The 21086-nt window shown below is 45.3% G+C and overlaps 1 protein-coding gene across 1 annotated transcript in view; it reads left to right on the top strand.

Annotated features, from left to right (window-relative positions):
• The first annotated feature begins 10955 nt into the window (after nt 1-10955).
• Iqsec2 (IQ motif and Sec7 domain ArfGEF 2) overlaps nt 10956-21086 on the top strand; it is a 45448-nt gene continuing 35317 nt past the window's right edge. The window contains exons 1-2 of the mRNA XM_010629745.2: nt 10956-11079; nt 13105-13200. Of these exons, the coding sequence (XP_010628047.1) occupies nt 11054-11079; nt 13105-13200 (122 nt within the window). The 5' untranslated portion in view covers nt 10956-11053. The remainder of the gene's footprint in view (nt 11080-13104; nt 13201-21086) is intronic.

Here is a 21086-nt window from a genome sequence, read left to right as displayed (position 1 = left end):
CTCTGGCCCTAGCTGACTCAAGGGTTTAGCTGAACACCACAGGGGCTCATAGGAGCTGGCCAGACATGAAAGCTTGTCTCCTGAGAGGTTAGCTCTGGATCCAGTACCTTTTCTGCCTTCTCCTCCCATGAGAAGAGGGAACAATAGATGCTGGGCTTTCCTGGCCTGGTGTTCTTGTTCTACCCTAAACTGTGCCAGCCCTGAGAAATCTGATTTGGATGGACTTTGAATGTGACACATTCTAGATATTAGAAATATATATATGATGGTGACAAGTAAACATTTTTCTTGTGTGCTTGGCTAAAAAGTTGAGAAGAATAGCCGGGCATGGTAGCTCACACCTGTAATCCTAGCACTTGGGCGGCTGAGGCAGGAGGATTGCTGCAAGTTGGAGACCAGCCTGGGCTACATAGTGAGTTCCAGGGTAGTCTCAACTACATAGTGAGACCCTGTCTCAAAAAAAAAAAGTTGAGAAGATTGAGCAAACTTTAAAGACATGATTGATCAGCCACTTAGGAGAGGCAGGGATAAAACTGGAGCAGAGACAAGAGCTCTGGCCTTCACCCATCAGGAGCCTCATAAAGGCAGCGGTGTCAAGTATAAGGATTATATAGAAATGATGAGGGACAAAAAAAAAAGGAGAAGATTGAGCAAACTTTAAAGACATGATTGATCAGCCACTTAGGAGAGGCAGGGATAAAACTGGAGCAGAGACAAGAGCTCTGGCCTTCACCCATCAGGAGCCTCATAAAGGCAGCGGTGTCAAGTATAAGGATTATATAGAAATGATGAGGGACTCAGGCTAGGGCCCAGTCAGTCTTAGTGTGCAAGATGAGACAATGAGATGGGCCCGAGCAGCAGAGGCACAGGATGGGGACAGTCAATCCCAGCCACAAGCATATATAACACCTCTGTGAAGAGTAGAAGAAAGTTCCCTCTTTCAAGGGCATCCATTCTGAATAAATCAACTGGAAAAGTTTTCCCTCTCCTCTGGGCCATGCTCAGCAGGCTTCCCAGCTTGGTGAGCATAGCTTAGGTAGGGCATTAGCCCTCGTTTGTGCCCTCTTGTGTCATCCATAGCTTGCCCAATCATACACAGCAGAGTAGGTCCTGTCACCTAGACAGTGGATATGGGCTGGAGGCAGAGGATGCCAGCACACCGAGTCATATAATAAACTGGGTGTGGTTGGCACACACCTGTAATCCCAGCTACCTGGGAGACTGAGGCTGGAGGGTGGCAAGTTTGAGCGCAGCCTGGGCAGTTTGGTGAGATCTTGTGTCAAAAAATACACAGGACTGGAAATATAGCTCGGTGATAAGAGCACTGGCTTAGCATGTGTGAGTGAGGGCCTGGGTTAAATCTCTAGTACTTCAGAAAAATTTAAAAAAGAGGTGTATAATGAGACACATTCTGTCTTAGCGTCCCCGACAGGGGGTCTGGTGAGAACACACTGATGCCCGGGACCAAGGTCAGAGCTGCGGTTTGGATGCACACTGAGGCCAGCATTAAGCAAAGGGGATGTGATGGACAGAGTCAGCCCTGGTGTCAGGCAGGGGTGTATGATGAGACATAATTAGCCCCAGCATGCAGCCAAGGAGCATGGCACAAGCACAGCTTGTCCTAGCACTTCGAAAGGTACTTGTTTAGCAAGGACATGAATCGCATGTCTCACTGTGGGTTTGAAGAAAGGCAACCTAGGTTAACCCTGAGCCTAGGACCCCTGCAGGCAGCCCTGATGATGTGCCTGCTACTTGTTAAGAACCCAGATTGAAGGCATTTCTAATTCTCACTTCTCCCAGTAGGGGAGGTCTTGGGCCCAATAGCTTAGGCTATTTAATAATGACCATAGTCATAAGTCATATGATGACATATGTTGGGCCTTTACAACTTAGAGAAGCTGTCGGGGACTTTCTTTTGTTTGCTCTTCCCAGTGACATTGTAGGTGGAACCCGGGCTGGCCTTGTCATCATTTTACAGTTGAGAAAACCAAGGCTCAAAATGGGTATGGGTTTTGCCTATAGCCGTGCAACTAATATATGGCTGAGCCGAATTCAAACCCAGATCTCTCTGGCAACAAGCACAGAGCCCAGCCCACACTGTCACCAAGGGAGCTCTTGAAGATTTTGAAGATAGTAATCATCCTTATCTTCATCCTAATATTAGTGATCATGGCAATTATCATTGACTCCTTACATTCTAAGAACTCTGAATATGATCTTATTTAATGCTCACAGCAGACCTGTTAGGCCTAGATTATGATCCCCGATTTACAGATGAGGAAAAGGAGGTTCTAAGAGTGTCCGTGCTTTTCCTAGGAAAGAGCAATGGGCAGGGTGGCATCTCACTGATTCATATCCTCAGCTCTCTGGTTCTAAAGCCAGTGTTGATTTTACCCAGACTTGCTTCCTGACAGCCGTCTGAGCCCACAGTCAAAGAGGCTATAGGAGCCTTGAGGATTCAGCAGGGAGGGAAGTAAGGGTCAAGCTTGGGCTGTGAGAAAGGCCTAAAGCATAACACATGTGGGGCAAGATCATGCAGACATGGTGGGAAAAGCTTTTAACATGGAACCATTGCTGGATGGGGCCTGTGAGAATGTTCTCCAGTGTCCATTTACAGGTCAGGGTCAGGCAGTGTTTGAACAGGTCAGTGCAGGTCTGACTTCATATGAGAAGGGCATCCCTAGAGATGGTGGCAGCCTGTATAGGAAAGTGAGGAAGGGGCTTTAAAGACAGGGAACAGTGGGTGGGGCTAAAACTGAAGAAAAGTTTAGAATGCTGGTCAGGGCTGGGTCACAGATACCTTCTATCCCTGATGGGGAGCTAAGGAAAGTTAGAGAGGCCAAGCTCGGTAGCATAAAAAAGGACGGAAACTTTGGATCCAGGCCAAGGACTTCATTTTTGATGAGGTTGCTTTATACTGTAGTTATGTGATTGGACAAATCTGTTTATCCTTTAGAACCCCAGTTTCTTCATCCAATAAACATATGTGCATGAATGTGTGTGTGTGTGTGTGTGTGTATTGTGTGTGTGTGTAGATGGGTTAGGTGAGTAGAAGAAATACCAGGGACAGGGGCTAGGCCTCAGCTGTTGTGAAAACCAAGTGAGCAGCAGGGAGTGGCAGGGCTCGGGTCTGATGGCTTCTAACTTTTGGGTGCCAGAGGAAGTGTGGAATCTAATTAAAGATAAGCAGCTGGTGATGGGAGAGTGCTATGGGCAGAGGTAGGTACCTGGAATTCTGTCGATCCACGACAGGTTGTCAGACCTAATGGCACCTTCAGCCAAGGTCCAGAGAAAGGCTGGTCATGGCTCAAAGTCACAAAGCTATCAGTAGAGCCTGCTTTCTAGCTGTTTGCTCTTTGACGTCACTTAATTTCTCTGGTCCTTAGTTTCTCTTCGATAAAATGGAAATAATATTTCTACTTCTTAGCTGATGAGGAAACTTAAAGTAAAACAAAGCTCCCGATAAAATGGTGGCTTAACAAATCATAATGTCCTCTGCCCTCGCCTAACAAAAGCAGTCAGTTGCTATAGAGCCTAACTTGAAAAATGTGCAAAAGTGCAGAACTTGAAGACAGACAGAATGAAAAGGGGCCTAAGGGATCCTCTCACCAGGAGATGAGGGAACCCAGGCCTCTAGGCACTGCTGGCAGCTAGGGTCAAGCTGGAACTCTTGGGATCACCCTGGGATCAGGCTGGGGTTGTGAGGCACGCAAGGATGAGAGCTGGAGGAGGTGGCCTGTTGCTAGGGAAGGAGGGAGGAGGTGGGGGAGCCACTGACATCCACAGAGCCAGGGACGTCCCCATGGCAACGGGAGCCACTGCATCGGGAGATGAAGTGGGAGGAGGAGCCCCTGCTGGCTCTGTTCCCAGAGGAGGCCTCCCACTCCGGGCCTCAGTGCCCCCATCTGTCCAACTGGAGTTTGGATTAGATAATCTCAAAGATTATTCTTTGTTCTGACCTCCTGGCAATCTCAGACAGCCAAGACTTCACAAACTTTTTGTGGCTCCCCCATTCACTTGTGTAAGACGCCATCAGTCCCCGGAGCTGCCCCAGCTGTGCCCAGTTCTTCCCTCCCATTCCACATCCTGTTCAGCTCAGCCCTGCTGCCCACCCTGCCCAAGCTCTCCATTCCTCCTGCTTCCTTTGCCTAGGATCTCGTTATTTACTGCCTGCCAAACGTTCTCTGGTTCTGGGGCTTCAACTCTAGTCCTTCCCACTCTGCAAAGCCCATCCTGGCTGCCCTCATCCATCCTGACTGCTTCTTCCTTCCTGGGCTTCTCTGGTACCAAAGGCCTGAGCCCTTCCTGCTATCCTTAGGAATCACTGCTGTAATTTATTGAGCCACTTTTAAGAGCTGGGCCACGTAGGACACCTGACAGGCTTAAATCTTCACAGTAAATGTATGATGTCATATTGTGAATCCCCATTGCACATATGAGACGGTACTCTGGGAACTTATGGGACTTGCCCAAGGTCCTGCAGGTACTATGTTGTAGAACCCAGTTTGGAACTTGGTTCTGTAATTGCTGCTGCCCCACCCCCGGCTTTGAGGTGGGGTCTGATGGATCATCACGGCCAACAACAGAAGTAGCACTTGCTATGTGTTGGCTAAAGCTGTTGTATGCCAGGAACCATGCTGGGCACATTACTATCGTTTTTCATTTCATCTTAACAGTGATCCTATAGGAAATATATTCTTATCATTGGACAGATGCGGAAACTAAGGCTAAAAGAATTTACTAAGGTAGTAATCCAGACTATGAGGTTGGTGAACACCATATTAACTCCGGGTTAACCCAGTCTTATTCCTGAAACAAATACAGTGCATTCCATGCATAGCAGACTTATGTAGGGTGACCCATTGGGGGAACAGAAGCAAGCAAGTGGGGTTCCTTCCTGTGGGATGCTCCCAGTCTGGGGTTGCTACAGCCACAAATGAGCCAGCTCTGGCAAGCCCAGATGAGAGTGTAATAGCAAAGTAGACCACTACTATATAAGGACAAGGGTCTAGAGGAGTTGAGTTGGATTCTGACAGCTGGATGGAGGAGTAGTAGGGAAATGGAAGGAGCTGGGGTAATTTTCCCAGAGGTGGTACTGTTCCCGGAAGCTCGAAAGGGCCAAGAAGGGGCAAAAGGTTCCTCTTCTCCTTCCCTTCCTTTTTGTGTTTTCCTGCCCCCACCTGGCCCATCCCCAGGAAGTGGGTGACCCCTAAGCTGGCTAAGTGCCTGCTTGACACCAAAATAAACTTGCCTTCCCTCTCTTACCCACCCCTTGCCTCTGTCCCCTCTGTCCTGGTTTTAATTAGCAGCCCTAGGGATGAGTCACTTGGCAGCTGTGCAGGGAGGCTGTGCAGAGCCCAGTCAAGCTCTGACTCCTGCCCTGAGCCTTACGGGCAGTGCCACTGTGTTCATCCATGTCAGTGTGCATTGCTGCATATGGGGGAGGCTCCACGTCAGTGTGTCTGGGGCAATGCTGCATTCTGGCACATGGCCACGCATGTCCAGGTGTCTGTTTATATGCCTGTCTGGTGGCTGCTGTGTTTGTTTCCGCATGTCACTGAATGTCAGTGTGTGAGTGCATGGCTGTAGTGTGTTGCTGTAGTAGCAAGTGTCAGGAAATGAGGACACTTTTTGGATGAACAAACACAAACACCCTGTAATTGCATTCACCTCTCCCTCTCCTAAGTATTCTTTATGTGTTTCTGCTTATTCAAGCCCTGTGCTTATATTCCTAATTTTCACTTCTCTTAGTCAGGGTATATTTCATTGCAGGGAACAGAAACCCAATCAAACTAGCTCAAGAATAAGGAGAGCGGCCGGGAATTTAGCTCAGTGGTTCCACTGCCTGCCTCGCAAGCACAAAAAAGAATAAGGAGAGGGATGGACTATTGTGAGGCTATGTCTTATGGAATCTAAGAACAGTAAATGAGGTATAGACAGGCCAACTGGAAGCAGGATTAGGAAGTCAGGGACTAAGATGTTTCTCTTGCTTTCCTGAGCACATGTCTCATCTCTCTCCATCTCACAGCTTGACTGGTCCCTGTTATTCCTTTTTCACTGATTGCTCTCTCTGGACTGGCTTCCTCTGCTACCACACAGCCTAACAGGGCCACCAACCTGAAAGTTACTTGACCTTTCAGCTTTTGGTCCATCCGTATATTACTGCACTGATTCCGTCCAGCCTGTGATAACACAAGAAGCAAGGGCCTGTAGGTGGAAGTCATCCTCTTAGAAGTGGGTAAGGGCAGAAAGGTAAAATATTCAGCACTTGGCATTTCTTCAACCGTAGCAGTTTTTAAGCACATACAAATGAGGTTGGAGTCTAGGGGTTATTTTGTTCAGAGGCCCATGAATGTAAGATTGCCCATCTGCCAAGTTTTGGTTCCTAGTTTATTGCAAGATGACCTTTGCTTACTACTATGTTTTCAGGTTCCACGCTCCCGACCCCAACCCCCACCCTCAGTCGTGGAGATTAAACCCGGGACCTTTGCACGGAAATACACCCCCAGCCGTTTTAAAATTTTTATTTTGAGCCACTCTAGCTAAGTTGCCCAGGCTAGGCTAGAATTTGCCATCCTCCTGCCTTAGCCTCCTAGAGTGCTGGGGTTACAGGTGTGCACCACCATGCCCATCTAGGTTCCATGTTCTTCCATCAAAATATGCTGTTTTATATAAAACTTTTCCTTTACTATTTTTGGTCTTAGGAGTTGAACCCAAGGTCCTCACGGATGCTAAGCACATGCTCTGCCACTGCTACCCTCCCTGCTTATTTTATGCTGAAACACCTTTGAAATACATAGTGAATTTGCCCATGCTACCAGTTTGTGGTGATTTTTCTAGCCTCAGAACAACTGGCACAATGCTTCTGATGGTACAGTTGCTACCAAGTTCTTAGTTGCTTCGGGTGTTTCTCCATTTTATTAATGCAGTGACCAAATTTATAATTATTTGTAGAATATAATTACAAGTACACATTATCAATATTATCAGCTTGATGCTTGAGCTTACTTTTGCATTAATGCAAACCCTGCAGTTTTTATATTAATTACAGAGGGAATTAATGACCCTTTAGACAAATTTTCACCTATGACTAAAGAGTTAGGAACCAGCTGTTCCAGTAATGACTGGTGTCCAGACGCAAGGGCAATGCCCACAGCTCTTGCCTTTCATCCTCAGGCTGAGACTACAGTCTTTCCACCATCTTCTCAGGGGTCTCCTGTTTCTGGCCTGGTACATAACTGATGCTGTTGTTATTTTTAAGAAAAATGGCCCTTTTACTATTACTGAAAAAGCCAGTTCTGTATATAAATGGTAAATCTAAGTGGGAGAGATGATCCCAGGCTCAGGGCAGAGTCATCTTCAGCTCCTCCTCCCCCTTTGTTTTTATTGTTCCAAATATTAATCATTGCTTTGCTTCAGAAAATGTTTACTGTATTTCAGAGAGCACTTGACACACATTATCTCTTTTTTTTTCCACTGAGACAGGATCTTGCTGTGCATTTCAGGCTGGACTTGAACTCTCTATGTAGCCCAGGCTCTCCTTGAACTCATGGTGATCCTTCTGCCTCAGGCTCCCAAGTACTAGGACTATAGGCATGCACCACCACACCCAGCTTCACACAATATCTTTAATCCTTGTTGCCACTCTGTCAAGTAGGGGTGATTTTCAGATAGGGAGGGAGACACCTAGACAGGTGAACTGACTTGCCTGAAGTCATCCATCCATCCATCTATCCATCCCTTCCTTCATTCAAGGACAATGTGTTGAGTACCTACAAGGTGCCAGTTGATACAGTGCAGTTAATACGATGGTGAATAATAGAGTGATGCCCTGCTCAGGTGGAGCCCACTGTTGGGTCAGGAAAAAGACTATGATCCACAATTATAAGAGAAGTATAGGTTGCCATGAAGCACCATGGAAGTATGCCTAACCCTGCCTCCCAGCCTGAGGGTCAGGGAGGCTTCTCCAAGCTAGAGTCCAAGCTGAGGCTTAGAGTATGAGAGGAAGTGAGCCCTTGGAGGGACGAGGAGGCGGGGCGAAGTGAAGTAGACATTGCTGCAGGCCAGACCTGTGGGAAGGATGTTTGGCACCTCCATTTGTGAGGAACTGGCGTGATTGTGCAGTGAGATGAGGCTGATATGAGAAAGTGTTTAGAAAGGAGGCAGAAGTACATTAGGAGGCTGGAACTGAGTGGGCCCAGAGCTAAATCACTGTAGGACAAAGCAGCAGAGTTTCCATGCTTTCTGGACTCTTGGCAGCAGAGGCCTCCCAGGTGGGCCTGCCTGGTCAGCATCAGTGTGGAATCCAGTGACCTCACTGCCATCTAGTGTCCACTGGCCTATTTGCAGCTTCCACCTCTGTACAAGGTCTAGCACCAACATAGGAAACCAGGGCCCTATGCTGGGTGCTGGTGACATTGAAATGAACAAAACACTGCCCAAACACTGCCCCTTTCCTCACAGAACTCTGGGCCAAGAAAAGGCCACGAGAGTGTAAACAGTGTCAAAAGAAGCTGGCTGGAAGAATAGCAGGGTGGAAGGACATCAATGATTTGACCCATCCTATCCTGTCTGAGTGGGGTCACAGGGTTTCTGAGAGGGCATCACCTCTAGCTGACTTTTTAAGAATGAAGGGGGAGCTGGCCAGGCAGGGAGGTCACTGGGGCCCAGAGGGGAAACACAGGTGATGGCGAGGCATGGGGTAGAATTGCAGACACTTCTGTCTGGGTGGGGTGCAGTTTGATGATAGGGAAAGACTGAGACTAGCTGGAGGTAGGAGATAGGCTCGCACACAGAAGGCAGATGCCTGCCACTAGCTTATTCACTACGCACTTAGCGCATGGGATCCATCACGCATGAGAAGAAGCTTCCCTGCTATTGGGATCACAAACCCATCTGAGGGGCCAATGAAAACTAGAAATTTTCCATACAGTGCAGGGGCTTCAAAGATACCCCCTCCCATGCTTACAGGCTTCCAAAATGCTCTTAGTATAAATAAAGAAACCCTTATTGTGGCCTTCAAGGCTCTGCATGATCAGGCCCTGCCTGCAGCTCCAGTGTCACTTCTCTTCCCTTTTTCATGCAACTACATCAGCCTCTTTGCGGTTCCTGGAAATAGTGCTTCAGGTCTTTGCTCAGGTTCTTTAGTCTTCCTAGAATGCTCTCCTTTTGCTCGGTTTAATTCTCTTAGTAGGTGAATGGCTGTCTCCTCTCCATTGGATATAAGCTCCGCAAGAGCTGGACAGTGTCTACTCTTAGTCACTGCTGTATCCAGCACCTGGTCCACTATCTGTTGGAAGAAGTGAACGAAGGACCCCCTCACCACTCCCCTCAGCGTCATGCTCTTCACCTTTAATTCCCTTTTCCCTTTAGCCCTTGGTGAGCCATCCCTTGCGTTTACACAACATGCTCAGTCAGCCGTGTATGAATTCCCAAAGTGGCTCCTGATTAAAGGGTATTTTCGTGAGTTCCTCTCCCCCATCCCTGAAACAAACAGGCTTCCCACAGGTCTCCTCACCTCCCTAGGAGAAGGCTCAGAGTCTCTCAGGCTCAAGTTGAGCCTCTTCATCGTGTGCATCCTGACAGGTACTCTCAGGTGGGAACCGATGCTCCTTTTCTATAGATTTGTTTCCTGCTCTGCCGGGCATCAGGGTATATAATCTTTGCCTTATCAGGGCACACAGCATCAGCCTTAGAACCAGGACTAGAATTTCATTCTTTTGACCCCTGCGAGGCTAAGAGAAAGGTCTGGGCCAGATGTGCAGCTCATAGAGTGATAACTGCAAATGGGTTCAAGGTGAAACTGCTGTGGGAGCTGGGAGAATTTCTCAGGGAGAGTAAATGCAGTGGGGCTGAGGCCAGAGACCCAAGGGCCAGGGCTTCAGGGAACAGGCAGAGAGAGAGAGGAGGCCACAAAGGACCCACGGATGCCAACCTTGTGGTGGTGTGGAGGGCCTCTCTCTCTCTCTCTCTCTCTCTCTCAGCAGCTTTGGCTTTCTCGAGAGGAACTAGCTGTCCTAGCAGGGAGGCAGGAAGGCTGGCCTGTTGCCTGTCAGCTCCTATTTATTCTAGATCACTGGGTCCCTGACCCCTCCCAGAGCCACCTTCTGCTCAGAACAGCCAGGGGCCTGGGCTCTGGGACTTGAAAGGACAGAGGTGCTCTGAACTGGAAGTATGGTCCTCTTTACAAGCCTCGCATCCTTCAGACCCTAACACTCCTCTCCTTTCCCCAGTGCTACTTGTATAGAGGACAGAGAGATTACTGTTGCGGTAGGCAGGAAGTCAGGGCGCTTGGATCCTAGTCTGAACTGAACTTTATTAACTTTAGTGAGACTCTATTCCTCTCAATTGCCCCATCTGTACCAAGCAATCTCCTTGGAGGAACGGCCTCTTGATTATGAGTGGCACATCTTCTGATTTATGTTTTTTCTTCAGAGAGCATTTTCTTGGCGAGTCTAGAAAACAGTCCAGAAAAGATCCCGGGCTCTACCATGATATCCCAAACTGGGTAATTTGAATTTTACTTGATGTGGAGTACCCCAGAATACCTCCTAAACATAGTCTGTAACTATGATGAAAATGAATGTGTCTGGAAAAGGCTTCTATTGAGAGATTCCTTTGTTCATGAAATAGTGAGGTGGCCGAGGGGACAGATTCCAGATTTGGGAATGGTCAAACCAAGTGTTAATCTTGGGGTTCTGCTGCTAATACTGAACCTCTTTACATCTCAATTTTCAGAAGAGCCCTACTGATACGAATTTGTCAGGGTATTTTGGGAGATTCTAGTGGCGGTGCACATGGGGGGGCAGCTGGAGGTTTGGCCCTTGGGAATAACTGTGAGCTGTAGAGCTGCTTCCTCTTAAGAGGAGTTCCCAGCCCTCCTGGGGGAGCAGGGAAGGAGCAAAGTTTCCAGTTGCAGCCTGGCCTACAGCCCAGCAGGCCTGGCCCCGCCTCCTTGGTTCCTCCTTCAAGGGAAGGGGTGGGGAGGAGGAGGTAGTGACGTTTGAGGTGCCCACAGGCCCAGGGGGCCTGCCCTTGGGATAGATCCAGACCCATGGAATTCCCCGGGAGGAGCAGCAGGTAGGAACGTGGGACCCACAGCCTGACCCCCTCCCTTTCTGCTCAGACCTGGAACCAGTCCCTGAGCTGCTGATTCAGCAGCTTCCTGGCTTCCTGGTTCCTGACTCCCTCTTGGACTTTTGGAGGCCTTTGGCTGGGGAGAAAGCTGGCTTGAGTGGGCACGCCCATGGCATCTGGGTGCCCAGCTCTGTAAGGACCCTGGAGTCCCAAGCACCCCCTCCCAGTCTGTGGCCTGGGAGGAGTGAGTTTCGCAGCTGCCCTGGCACTAGCCTGGCACACACAGCATTGCAGGGCTAAGTTGCTTCAGCTGCTGAGATTGTCTGATACCAGCGTTCCAGCAGCCTGAGTCTCTTGAGTTTTAGATTCAATGAGATAGTGAGTCAAGGACATGGATGGGTGCTTGGCACATGAAGTTTTCAAGTGGCACTTGAAAACCAGTCGCTTTGACGATGATAGTTACTCTAGAGTCTCATATAAGAAATCTCAAAGATTCTGCATAAAGAGTTAAGATTTTGGCATTTTCAAATTTGTAGCAAGTGACAGTGGGCTGGCCTGGCCTACATCCTTATCTCCTCCTGACTTTTACTTGGGCTCTTGAATGGCCAGGCTCTGACCACAACCTGCCTCCAGGGGCTTGTGGGGAACAGGCAATGGCTGACCTGGGCCAGCTGGTCCTGGCTCTGGCCAACTGGTGTGACCCCAGCAGCTACACTGCAGTAGTGCAGGGATGGGCCCTCAGCCTCACCCCCTTGCTGTTCCTCCTTTCCCTTGCCAATCCATGGACTTTAATCTTGGGAAGTAGGAGGTAGAGGGGCCTTTGTACCCTGCACTAGGTGGTGGGGGCCCAGTGAGTGGGGCGGTAGAGGTGGTGTGGGCCCTGCCTTGGGGTAGGGGGTGCAGCACTGGCCTTGGAAGCAAAAGACTCCTGCTTACTTGAGCCGGGCATGGTGGCACATGCCTATAATCCCAGCACTCTGGAGGCTGATGCAGGAGGATCACCGCGTGTTCAAGGCCAGCCTGGGCTACATAGTGCGTTCAAGGCCAGCCTGGAGTACACAGGGAGATCCTGTCTCAAAAAAAAAAAAAACCAAAAACAAAAACAAAAAACAAAAAACAGACTAAAAGACTCCTGCTTGGAACCACCTTGTCCTCTGCCTTGCTTGGGCTCCACCCATTCAATCAGCCCTGAGTCCTCTCCTGTCACCAAGACCACTGAGACCTTGTTACTCTCCTCCTCCCTCAACCCTCCTCTGCACTGACTTTCTCTGCCTCTCCCTACTTGTCCTTTCTGTGTCTGTTGTCTCGCCCTTTCTCTGTCTTCCTCTTTCTTTGTCTTTCCTGTCCTTTCGGTTTCTCTCTCCTCTTCTCCTCCTTCAGTGTCCCCCCACCTGGGTTCTTCCCCTTCCCCACAGCTCCTCCTCCTTCCATCTTCTCTTGCTTCCTGTGAGGGGCCTTCTATAAGAGGAGCTCCCTTCAGACATCTTTTCCCTTTCTCTTTCATCCCCTCCCTTTCTCCTCCCTTCCTTCCTACCCATGTGGCGTCTAGTGTGAGGAGGGCTCCTTTACCCTTTCCTTGCTGTGGTGTCCCAGCGTCTCTCAGTGGCCCAGGTCCCCACGGAGTCACCTGGAACACAGGAGGCCCAGCCCGGCTCTTTCGTCTCTGCTGCCCCCTGTTGTCGTTGTGTTCTGTTTGTGGTTCCAGTGCCGTCCTCTTTTTCTTGACTTTGTGGTTTTTTCTTTTTTTCTTCCTTCCTACCTTCCTTCCTTCCTTCCTTCCTTTTCCCTCTCCCTTCTTCCCTTTCCTTTCTTCCATCTGTTCCTTCCTCCCTGCATCCATCCCTCCTTCCCTGTCTTCCTGTCTCCCTTCTTATCATCCTCTTCTCCCTCCTCTTCCCCCTCCAATTCCATTCCCTATCCCCCATTCCTACCGACTTCCCTTCCCCTCCCCCACTAACTCACCTCCTGTCCCATTTGCCTACCCTGTGCCCCCCACACTCTCTGTCTCTGTCTCTTGCTGTCTCTCAGGTCCACAGCGTCTCATACTCTACACCAGTATTGCTGTCCTACTCAGGTCCTTGACTCCATGAAGCTTACCCCCTCAGGCAGGCTGGCAGAGAGCAGGTAAGAGCTAGACCCATTCTTCCCCCCAATCCCTCTCCCTTCCAGACAATTATGCAGTATCATTGCCAGACTCCTTCCCCATGTCCCTTAGTCCCTAGTGTGACTGTGGAATGGGTGTCTGAGTGTCTGAGGAGAGTGCATGAGAGATCAGGTCAGGAAACAAATGGGGACAACTGGAATCTATGTGTAGTTTAACCTTTGTTGGAGAATGCTCTGAAAAGCAGGAGTGTTTGGTCCTAGAACATGTGACATTTGAGCTGTTCTTAAGGGTGAATAGGAGTTTGCCAGTTAGGCTGGGAAAAGGTGTTCAGGCAGAGGGAAGAATTTGCCCACACCTTCAGAGAACATTATTTCCAAGCTAATTAGCAAATATGTCTTATGTTTTCTAATTAAAATGCAACAAAAAGAAGTACGAACTGCAACATCAAAAAGGGTAGGCCCTACCCACATTTAAAAGTTCTACAACTGGGGAGGTTGAGGCAGGAGGATCACTTGAGTTTGAGGCCAGCCTGGGCTACACTGCTGAGTTCAAGGCCAGCCAGAACTGTATAGTGAGACCCTGTCTCTACCTCCACTACCCCCAAAAACCCAAAAAAGCAAAAAAAAAAAAAAGCTTGCTTTAAAGGAGAAATAAGAATAAAATTTATAGACTATTTAGAATAAATGACATCAATAAGAGTACTGTGTATCAAAACCTATGGGAGTTCCAAAGGAAAATTTATAGTCTTAAGTGGTTTTATTGGAGAATAAGACATATTAATTAAATGAACTAATTATTCCACTCAAGAAGCTAGAGAAAAACAACTAAAAGCAAATATAATAATTACTTTAGAGAGCAGAAATTCCTGTTTCTTAATAGAAAACAAATTATTTGATAAAGTACTAGGTTGCTTTTGAAAAGATCAGCAAACTGGGTAGACCATCATCTGGCAGATATGATTGAGAAAAAAGTGAGAAAATAAAAGTAAAATAAAGAGATAAATAAAATAAGACTGTGAGGAGATGGGAAAAAGATAAGAAAATGCTTTTATACCAATAAAAATAAAAATCTAGATGAAGTGTGTGTATATTAGGAAAATATAAATTACCAAAGTGTCCTAAGAAGGGGTAGAAACCCTGAATAGACTAGAAAAGAATAAATTGAAAACATGGTCAAAGTTTTCTCTCAGACATAGTACCAGATGCAGTTGATATTCTGGAAGCTGTGGTACAATGGAAGTTCAACTGTATTTGGAAAAATCAGTTAGTAGGCTAAGAACTGTCCAGGCATGTTGGTACATGCCCATAGGCCAGCTATGCAGGAGGATGAGGATGGCTTGAGCCCACGAGTTCAAGGCCAGCCTGGGCAACACAGAAAGACCCCTGTTTCAAAAACAAAACAGGGCTGAGGGATGTGGCTCAGTGGTAGAGTTCTTGCCTACAGTGTACAAGGCCCTGGATTCAGTCCCCAGCACTAGGGGAAAAAAAACACAAGTAACTGGATAGGTTTAGAGCAAAAAAACAAAACAAACAAACAAAAAAAACCAAAAAAAACCAAAACTCAAACCGTAGCCGAACCTCACATATTAATAGAGCAACAAATATTTTTAAAGATATCAAATGGAATCTGTCAATGTGTTAAAAGAATATATCTTGACAATGAAGATTTTCCAGGAGTGCAAGGACTGCTCAACATTGGGAAAGCGGTTATTGTAATTTATTACATTAAGAGAATAAAGAAAAGATCATATATATAATAATTTTATAAATGCTGAAAATGGTCTGATAAAATTACACATGTATTCTCTTGCTACAGTGAAGTAATTTGTTACACAGCAATAGATAAGTAATAGAGAAAACTAGGAATCAGTGAAACTTCTTAACTTGGTAAGGAATTTTTATCAGAAACCAAATACAGTCATCAAATATAGCTGTGAAGCACTAGACACATTTCAAAAAGAAAATAAGGACTTTTATCACCATTATTTAGCCAATAACTTTTTGGACATTTTGTTTTGTTTTTGAGATTAAAGTCTTGAAGTGTTGGCCAGGTTGACCTCAAACCCATGTTCCTCCTGCCTCAGCTTCCCAGAGTATCTGGGATTACATTACAGGTGTGCACCACCACCACAACATCAGGCTTTCTGGAGGTTTTAACCAATGAGATTTTTAAAAAGAAAAAAAGTGGCATAAATATTAGAAAAAAATCAGACTAGATGTGCATATTCAAGCCCAACCAACTTAGTGAGACCCTGTCTCAAAATTAAACATTTAAAAAAATGGCCAGGGATGTAGCTCAGGGCACAGGCTCTGTGATCAATCCCTAGAAGTCCAAAAAAAAAAGGTCAGGATTAGTATTATTTGAAGACAGTATTGCCTATTTAGACAATCAAAGGGATGGGTCCTCATGAAAATATATGAGGACATAGGGCAGTCTTTAGAGTGTCCAGATGGCTTTTCTGTGACACTTCTCCATCTTCCCAATAGGTGACCGCTGTCCTGCTTCTTTCATTACTTTTCTTACATTTACCATGGTTTTTTTTAACTAATCAGTATTTGTTTAGTTTTTTATCCTTTGAGTTTGAATAAATGAGTTCTATGGGAATTACACTGAAAAAATAGATAATCAAATAAAATGAAAATTATTACACCTAATAAGAAAATTGAGTGGAATAAGTAGATACAATATAAATATGCATCCAAACTGTTAGCTTCTCTGAATACCAGCAATAACTAATTAAAAATATGATAGAGCTGAATGTTGTAGCATATTCCTGTAATCCCAGCTACTCAGGAGGCTGAGGCAGGAGGACCACAAGTTTGAGCTCAACCTAGGCAACATAGCAAGACCTTGTCTCAAAATAAAAAATAGAGAGGGCTGAAGATGTAGCTCGGTGGTAGAGGGCTTTACTGAAGGCCCAGTACCACACAGAACAACAGTAGCCAAAAACAAAACAACCAAAAAAGCCCCTACAAAGTTCCTAGGAATTTATAAGAAATATGAAATTCTTTTCCATAAAAAATGAAAAACTCCAGTGAAGGCTGTAAGAAGATGAGTATATCAAGGGGCATATCCTATTCATGTATAGGAAGGCCCAACATGGTTAAAAAAAAAACCAGACATTTTACCCCTAATTTGCTCAAAAAGTTCAATGCATTTTACATTAAAATTTCAATGGGGCTAGGTATGGTGGTTTGGGAAGCAAAAGTTTGAGGCCAGCCTGGGCAACCTCTTGAGACCTTATCTTGAAATAAAAAAATAAAGGGCAGGGGATTTAGCTCAGTGGTTCTGCCACCTGTCTTGCAAGCGCAAGGTCCCAAGGTCAGCCTGGGTAACATAATGAGACCTTGCCTGAAAAAAAAATAACATAAATAACAGACCAGGAGATATCATCTTTGCTAAATAGCTATCAGGCACAATGTTAGTATTTCTGTCTATATAATCTCCCAGGAATCAATAAGAAAAAGACACACAAAACAGTACCCCCCCCAAAAAAAAACCCCAGATAGAAATAAAAAATTAAAAAGGGCTGGAGTATAGCTCAGTGGTAAGGTGCCCCTCCCTAGTACCACCGTACGATCAACAGTAAAAGAAAGAGAGGAGGAGTAATTTACTTGTGAATTTGACAGTTATATTTTAAAGTTTATTTGGAAGAGTATATGGCCATAAATTACTAAGAAAATTTTGAAAGATAAGAAAAATGAAAGACTTGCCCTATTAGATACAAAAACTTACCCTAAAATTGTAGTAATTACAAATGTTATATTCCCACAGAAATAGAGGAATACATAAGTGGAACAAAATAATTTAGAAACAAGCTCATACATTGACATGGGAAATTAATTTATGATAAAGAAGACACTTTAAATCAGTGGGAGTGACTGTTGGCTACTTATTTGGGAAAAAATTAAATCGAATCCCTATCTCATACCAAAAAATGCAAAAAATACAATTGTAAAAGTACCAGAAGAAAATCTGGAATATTCTTATATTAAAGTGAAGAAGGCCTTTCAGAGTATGACTTTAAAGCTCAGAAGCCAAGCAAACTGTGATGGTGCACATTTGTAGTCCCAGAAACTCTAAACGGTCAGGCAGGAGGATTGTTTGAGCTCAGGAGTTTGAGGTCCGCCTGGGTAACATAATGAGACCTTGTCTGAAAAAAAAAAAAAAGCCAACAACCAACCAACAAACAAAAACAGAAACCATAAAATAGAATAATCTTGGCGACATTACAATTTAAACTTCTATGCTGAGTGTGGTAGCAAGTGCCTGAAATCCCAGTACTCAGGAGGCTGAGGCAGAAGGATCACAAGTTCAGACCCAGCCTGGGCTACATAATGAGACCCTGTCTCAAAAAAACAAAACAAAACAAACAAACAACAACAACAAAACTTCTGTGTGGATGTAAAAAAAGATACTCTATACAAAGTTAAAACATAAATAACAGACCAGGAGATACCATCTTTGCTAAATAGCTATCAGGCACAATAGTATTTCTATCTGTATCATCTCCCAGGAATCAATAAGAAAAAGACACACAGCCATTTGTCATTTTATTTCTCATTTGATTTGACAATTCATAGAAGAACTGGAAAGTTACCTAATAAATGAGAAAGGATGCTCAAGCTTCCTACCAGTTAATGAAAGGTAACTAAAACAATAATGAAGCACCATTTTCAGGTACCAAAATTAAAAAGATTTTGGAAGCTTGTGCAGAAACAGCCTCTCAGATGCCTTGATTGGAGCGCACATCATTGCAATTTTTTAATGGGGCCAATTTTTCAGTTACCACATGAGTCTTAACTGTGCATATTCGTCCAAGCTGGGAACTGTATCTTGGAGCTAGACTTCTCTACGACTTTATACAAGAGGAACTCCCACTTGGCCAGCCAGAGGCTTTTTCTAAAACACCCCAACCCAAACTACAAACATAGGCCATATTGTAGAAATCTTTATCACATACCCTGGTAGAATGTCGCTCTCGACTAACTCTTGATTGAAAGGCTGCATGATACCTGCTTCTCAAAATAAGGGCGGGATTATATGAGTAGTAATAAATTTTATTTTTAGCCAGTCTGTAAAAATGTTAAAACAATGGAAATAACTTTTATCTGCACTTTACATAAAATGTGCATTTCTTTAGTCCCACAGTTCAACCTTTAGTTCCAGACATATGCAAAGATACTCAGTGCAACATAGCAAAAAAATTAAAACAACCTAAATATTCTTCAGTAGATGACAGCTTTTTGTCAATGATATACCCATACTATGGATTATTTGTAGTGGATCTGTGTGTCATGGCCAGATCTCCAAGACTTGTTATATGAATAAAGCAAGTTGCAGAAAAGGGCTTGATAGTATGTATGATCCAATTTTTGTAACAACAGCAAAAAACGTGTTATACAAACCCTTTCATAAAATCACTGGCCTTTTTCCTTGGTCCAATGTCCCTGCTTTTACTAACTCACTTCCCTTCCCCTTTATGCCTTTTCCTTGTACCCAGCTATTCAGATCTTGCTTTACTTTTTTAACAACTACCTCAAATACCACCTTATTCACTCAATTAATATTTTGTCTTGCCTGCTGTAGGTTAGGTGTTCTGCTGAACTTTGGTGGGATACTGGAATGAATTACTTTTGGTTCTACTGTCTAGTACAGAAGGGAGAAAGATGTGTAGACAGTGACAGAACAGTGCGGTTTGGGATTGGACAGAATTAGACTCAGAAGGCTGTCAGAGGAGGAGCATTTAACCCCATCTGGGATCCAGGGAAGCCTTTCTGCAGCAAGGAATATTTGTACAAAGGCTTGAAAGAATAATTGCTTTCCTTCACTCCCTCCCCCACCAGAAGTTGTCTTATCAACTCTGGCTCTTACAAGCAGGGTGACTTCGTGGGGAAAAAAATAGTTGAGTCAGTACCTTTATTCAAGTCCAAGTTCTTCCACATACCAACTCTGTGATTTTGAGCAATTCATTTAGACTCTGAGCCTCTGTTTCCTCATCTGTGTAATGGGGCTGATGCCTACTTACCTCTCAGGACTGTTTTCAGGTTTGCAGGTGGTAGACGTAAAACTCCTGGATAAGTGTCAGCTCTGAAAAAGCAGGGATCATCCATGTCTTATTTTTATCCTAGCTAGGTGTGTAGCACTGGATTGATTTAAAAACTGTATATGTCAGAGGGTGGTTCTGGAATGAAGGGTAGGCCTGACCATAGCAGGCCTTTGGGCTGCAGAGGTCATTGAAAGTAGTACATGGGGTAGAGAGGGATATATCATAATATCATAAGAAAAGAGAGCCGAGTGCCTGGTTTTGACATGAATGATATGGGAGGAAAAATCAGGGTAGGTGGTCTTGGAAAGTGGAGCCTAGGTCAGAAGGTCTGGCCTTTGTTCTTGGTCTTTTTCTTTTACTGATATCATTTCCTAATCTGCAGTCTGAAGAAGTGAGGGTTGGTGGACCATAACTTTTTAAATTATTTATTTATTTTTTATTAATACATTTTATTTTATCACATTCTCCCCCTCAAACCCCCTCCCCTCCCTGTGTACAAAAGGTTTCACTTTTTTTCTTGGGTGAACCGTAACTTGCCATAGCACCCAGGGCAATGGATGACCTTGACCAACTCACCTCACACATCTCTGAGCCTACTTCCTTATCTGTTAAAAAGAACAGAATACAGTGGACCCTCAAGTTATGACTGGCCTGACATACAAACAACTTGGGTTAATTAGGTTAATGGAAGACTCATCTGCCTCTTGCTATCTACAGCGTGTACCCAGGTAAACATCCAGATCTCAGCTGTATTGACTTACAATCAACTTGAGTTATAACCAGTCCCTGGGAACCAGTCAAGTTCATAAGGGTCCACTGTAATGTCATTGGCATGGAGTTTATTTACTGAAGAGTAGATGAGACACCCAGATGAATCCATTCAGAATCGCCCCACTAAGTGCCTGGCACTTCATGGGCACTGAATGTAAAGGAGCTGTTTGTTACAAGGATTTATTCCAGGAGACAGAATTAGGAGTACTGCTATGGACAGAGCCTGTGCTGGGAAATGGTTCTCATCCTCCATGAAGTTCTGGTCAGTTGGGGACACTGAGAAGGGCAATGATAGAGGAGAGCATGATGGGGGATGGCAGGAATGGAAGCCCAGAGAAAAGAATGTGGCCCAGTGAAGGTCAACTCAGACTGCAAGCTCACTCTTAGAGAATAACTAAGAGTTAGCCAGGGATATAAGGATGAAGAGTGGAACAGCATCCTAGGCAGAAGGAATCGCATATGCAAAAGAACCTGGATGTTATTGGGTAGAGCCAGAAGTTCGTAACCTGGAGCTCAGGGGTCCCGGATGGGCTTCCGGAGGCCCATCAACCTCCTGAGATCAGATGCAAAATGTTTTATGTGCATACCTGTGTGCAGTTTTTTTGAGGGGCGATAGTTTATGACTTTTCATGAGCTGTCCCCAAAAAGATTGCTCCCCCCCCCAAAAGGTTGAGAGCCAGTCTTGTTGGTGGCAAAGTGTCATGTGACTAATTTCTTTTTTGGGTTTTATTTATTTATTTATTTATTTATTTTGTTTTTTTGAGACAGGACCGCACTATGTAGTTGAGACTGACCTGGAACTCACTATGTAGCCCAGGCTGGTCTCAAACTCACAGCGATCCTCCTACCTCAGCCTCCCAAGTGCTGGGATTACAGGCATGTGCCACCACACCCGGCACTAAATTCTTAATATGAGAGTAATTTGGCAAAATTCATGTTTTAGAAACATCATATTGCCGGGCGTGGTGGCACACGCTTGTAATTACATTACTTGGGAGGCTGAAGCAAGAGAATCACTGCAAGTTTGAGGCCAGGCTGGGCTACACTTTGAGTTCAAGGATAGGCTGAACCACATAGTGAGACCCT

This window comes from Fukomys damarensis, unplaced genomic scaffold (assembly GCF_012274545.1).
Source record: "Fukomys damarensis isolate Sample0158 unplaced genomic scaffold, DMR_v1.0_HiC HiC_scaffold_39, whole genome shotgun sequence".
Taxonomy (NCBI): domain Eukaryota; kingdom Metazoa; phylum Chordata; class Mammalia; order Rodentia; family Bathyergidae; genus Fukomys; species Fukomys damarensis.
This window is presented reverse-complemented; position numbering and strand designations above follow the sequence as displayed.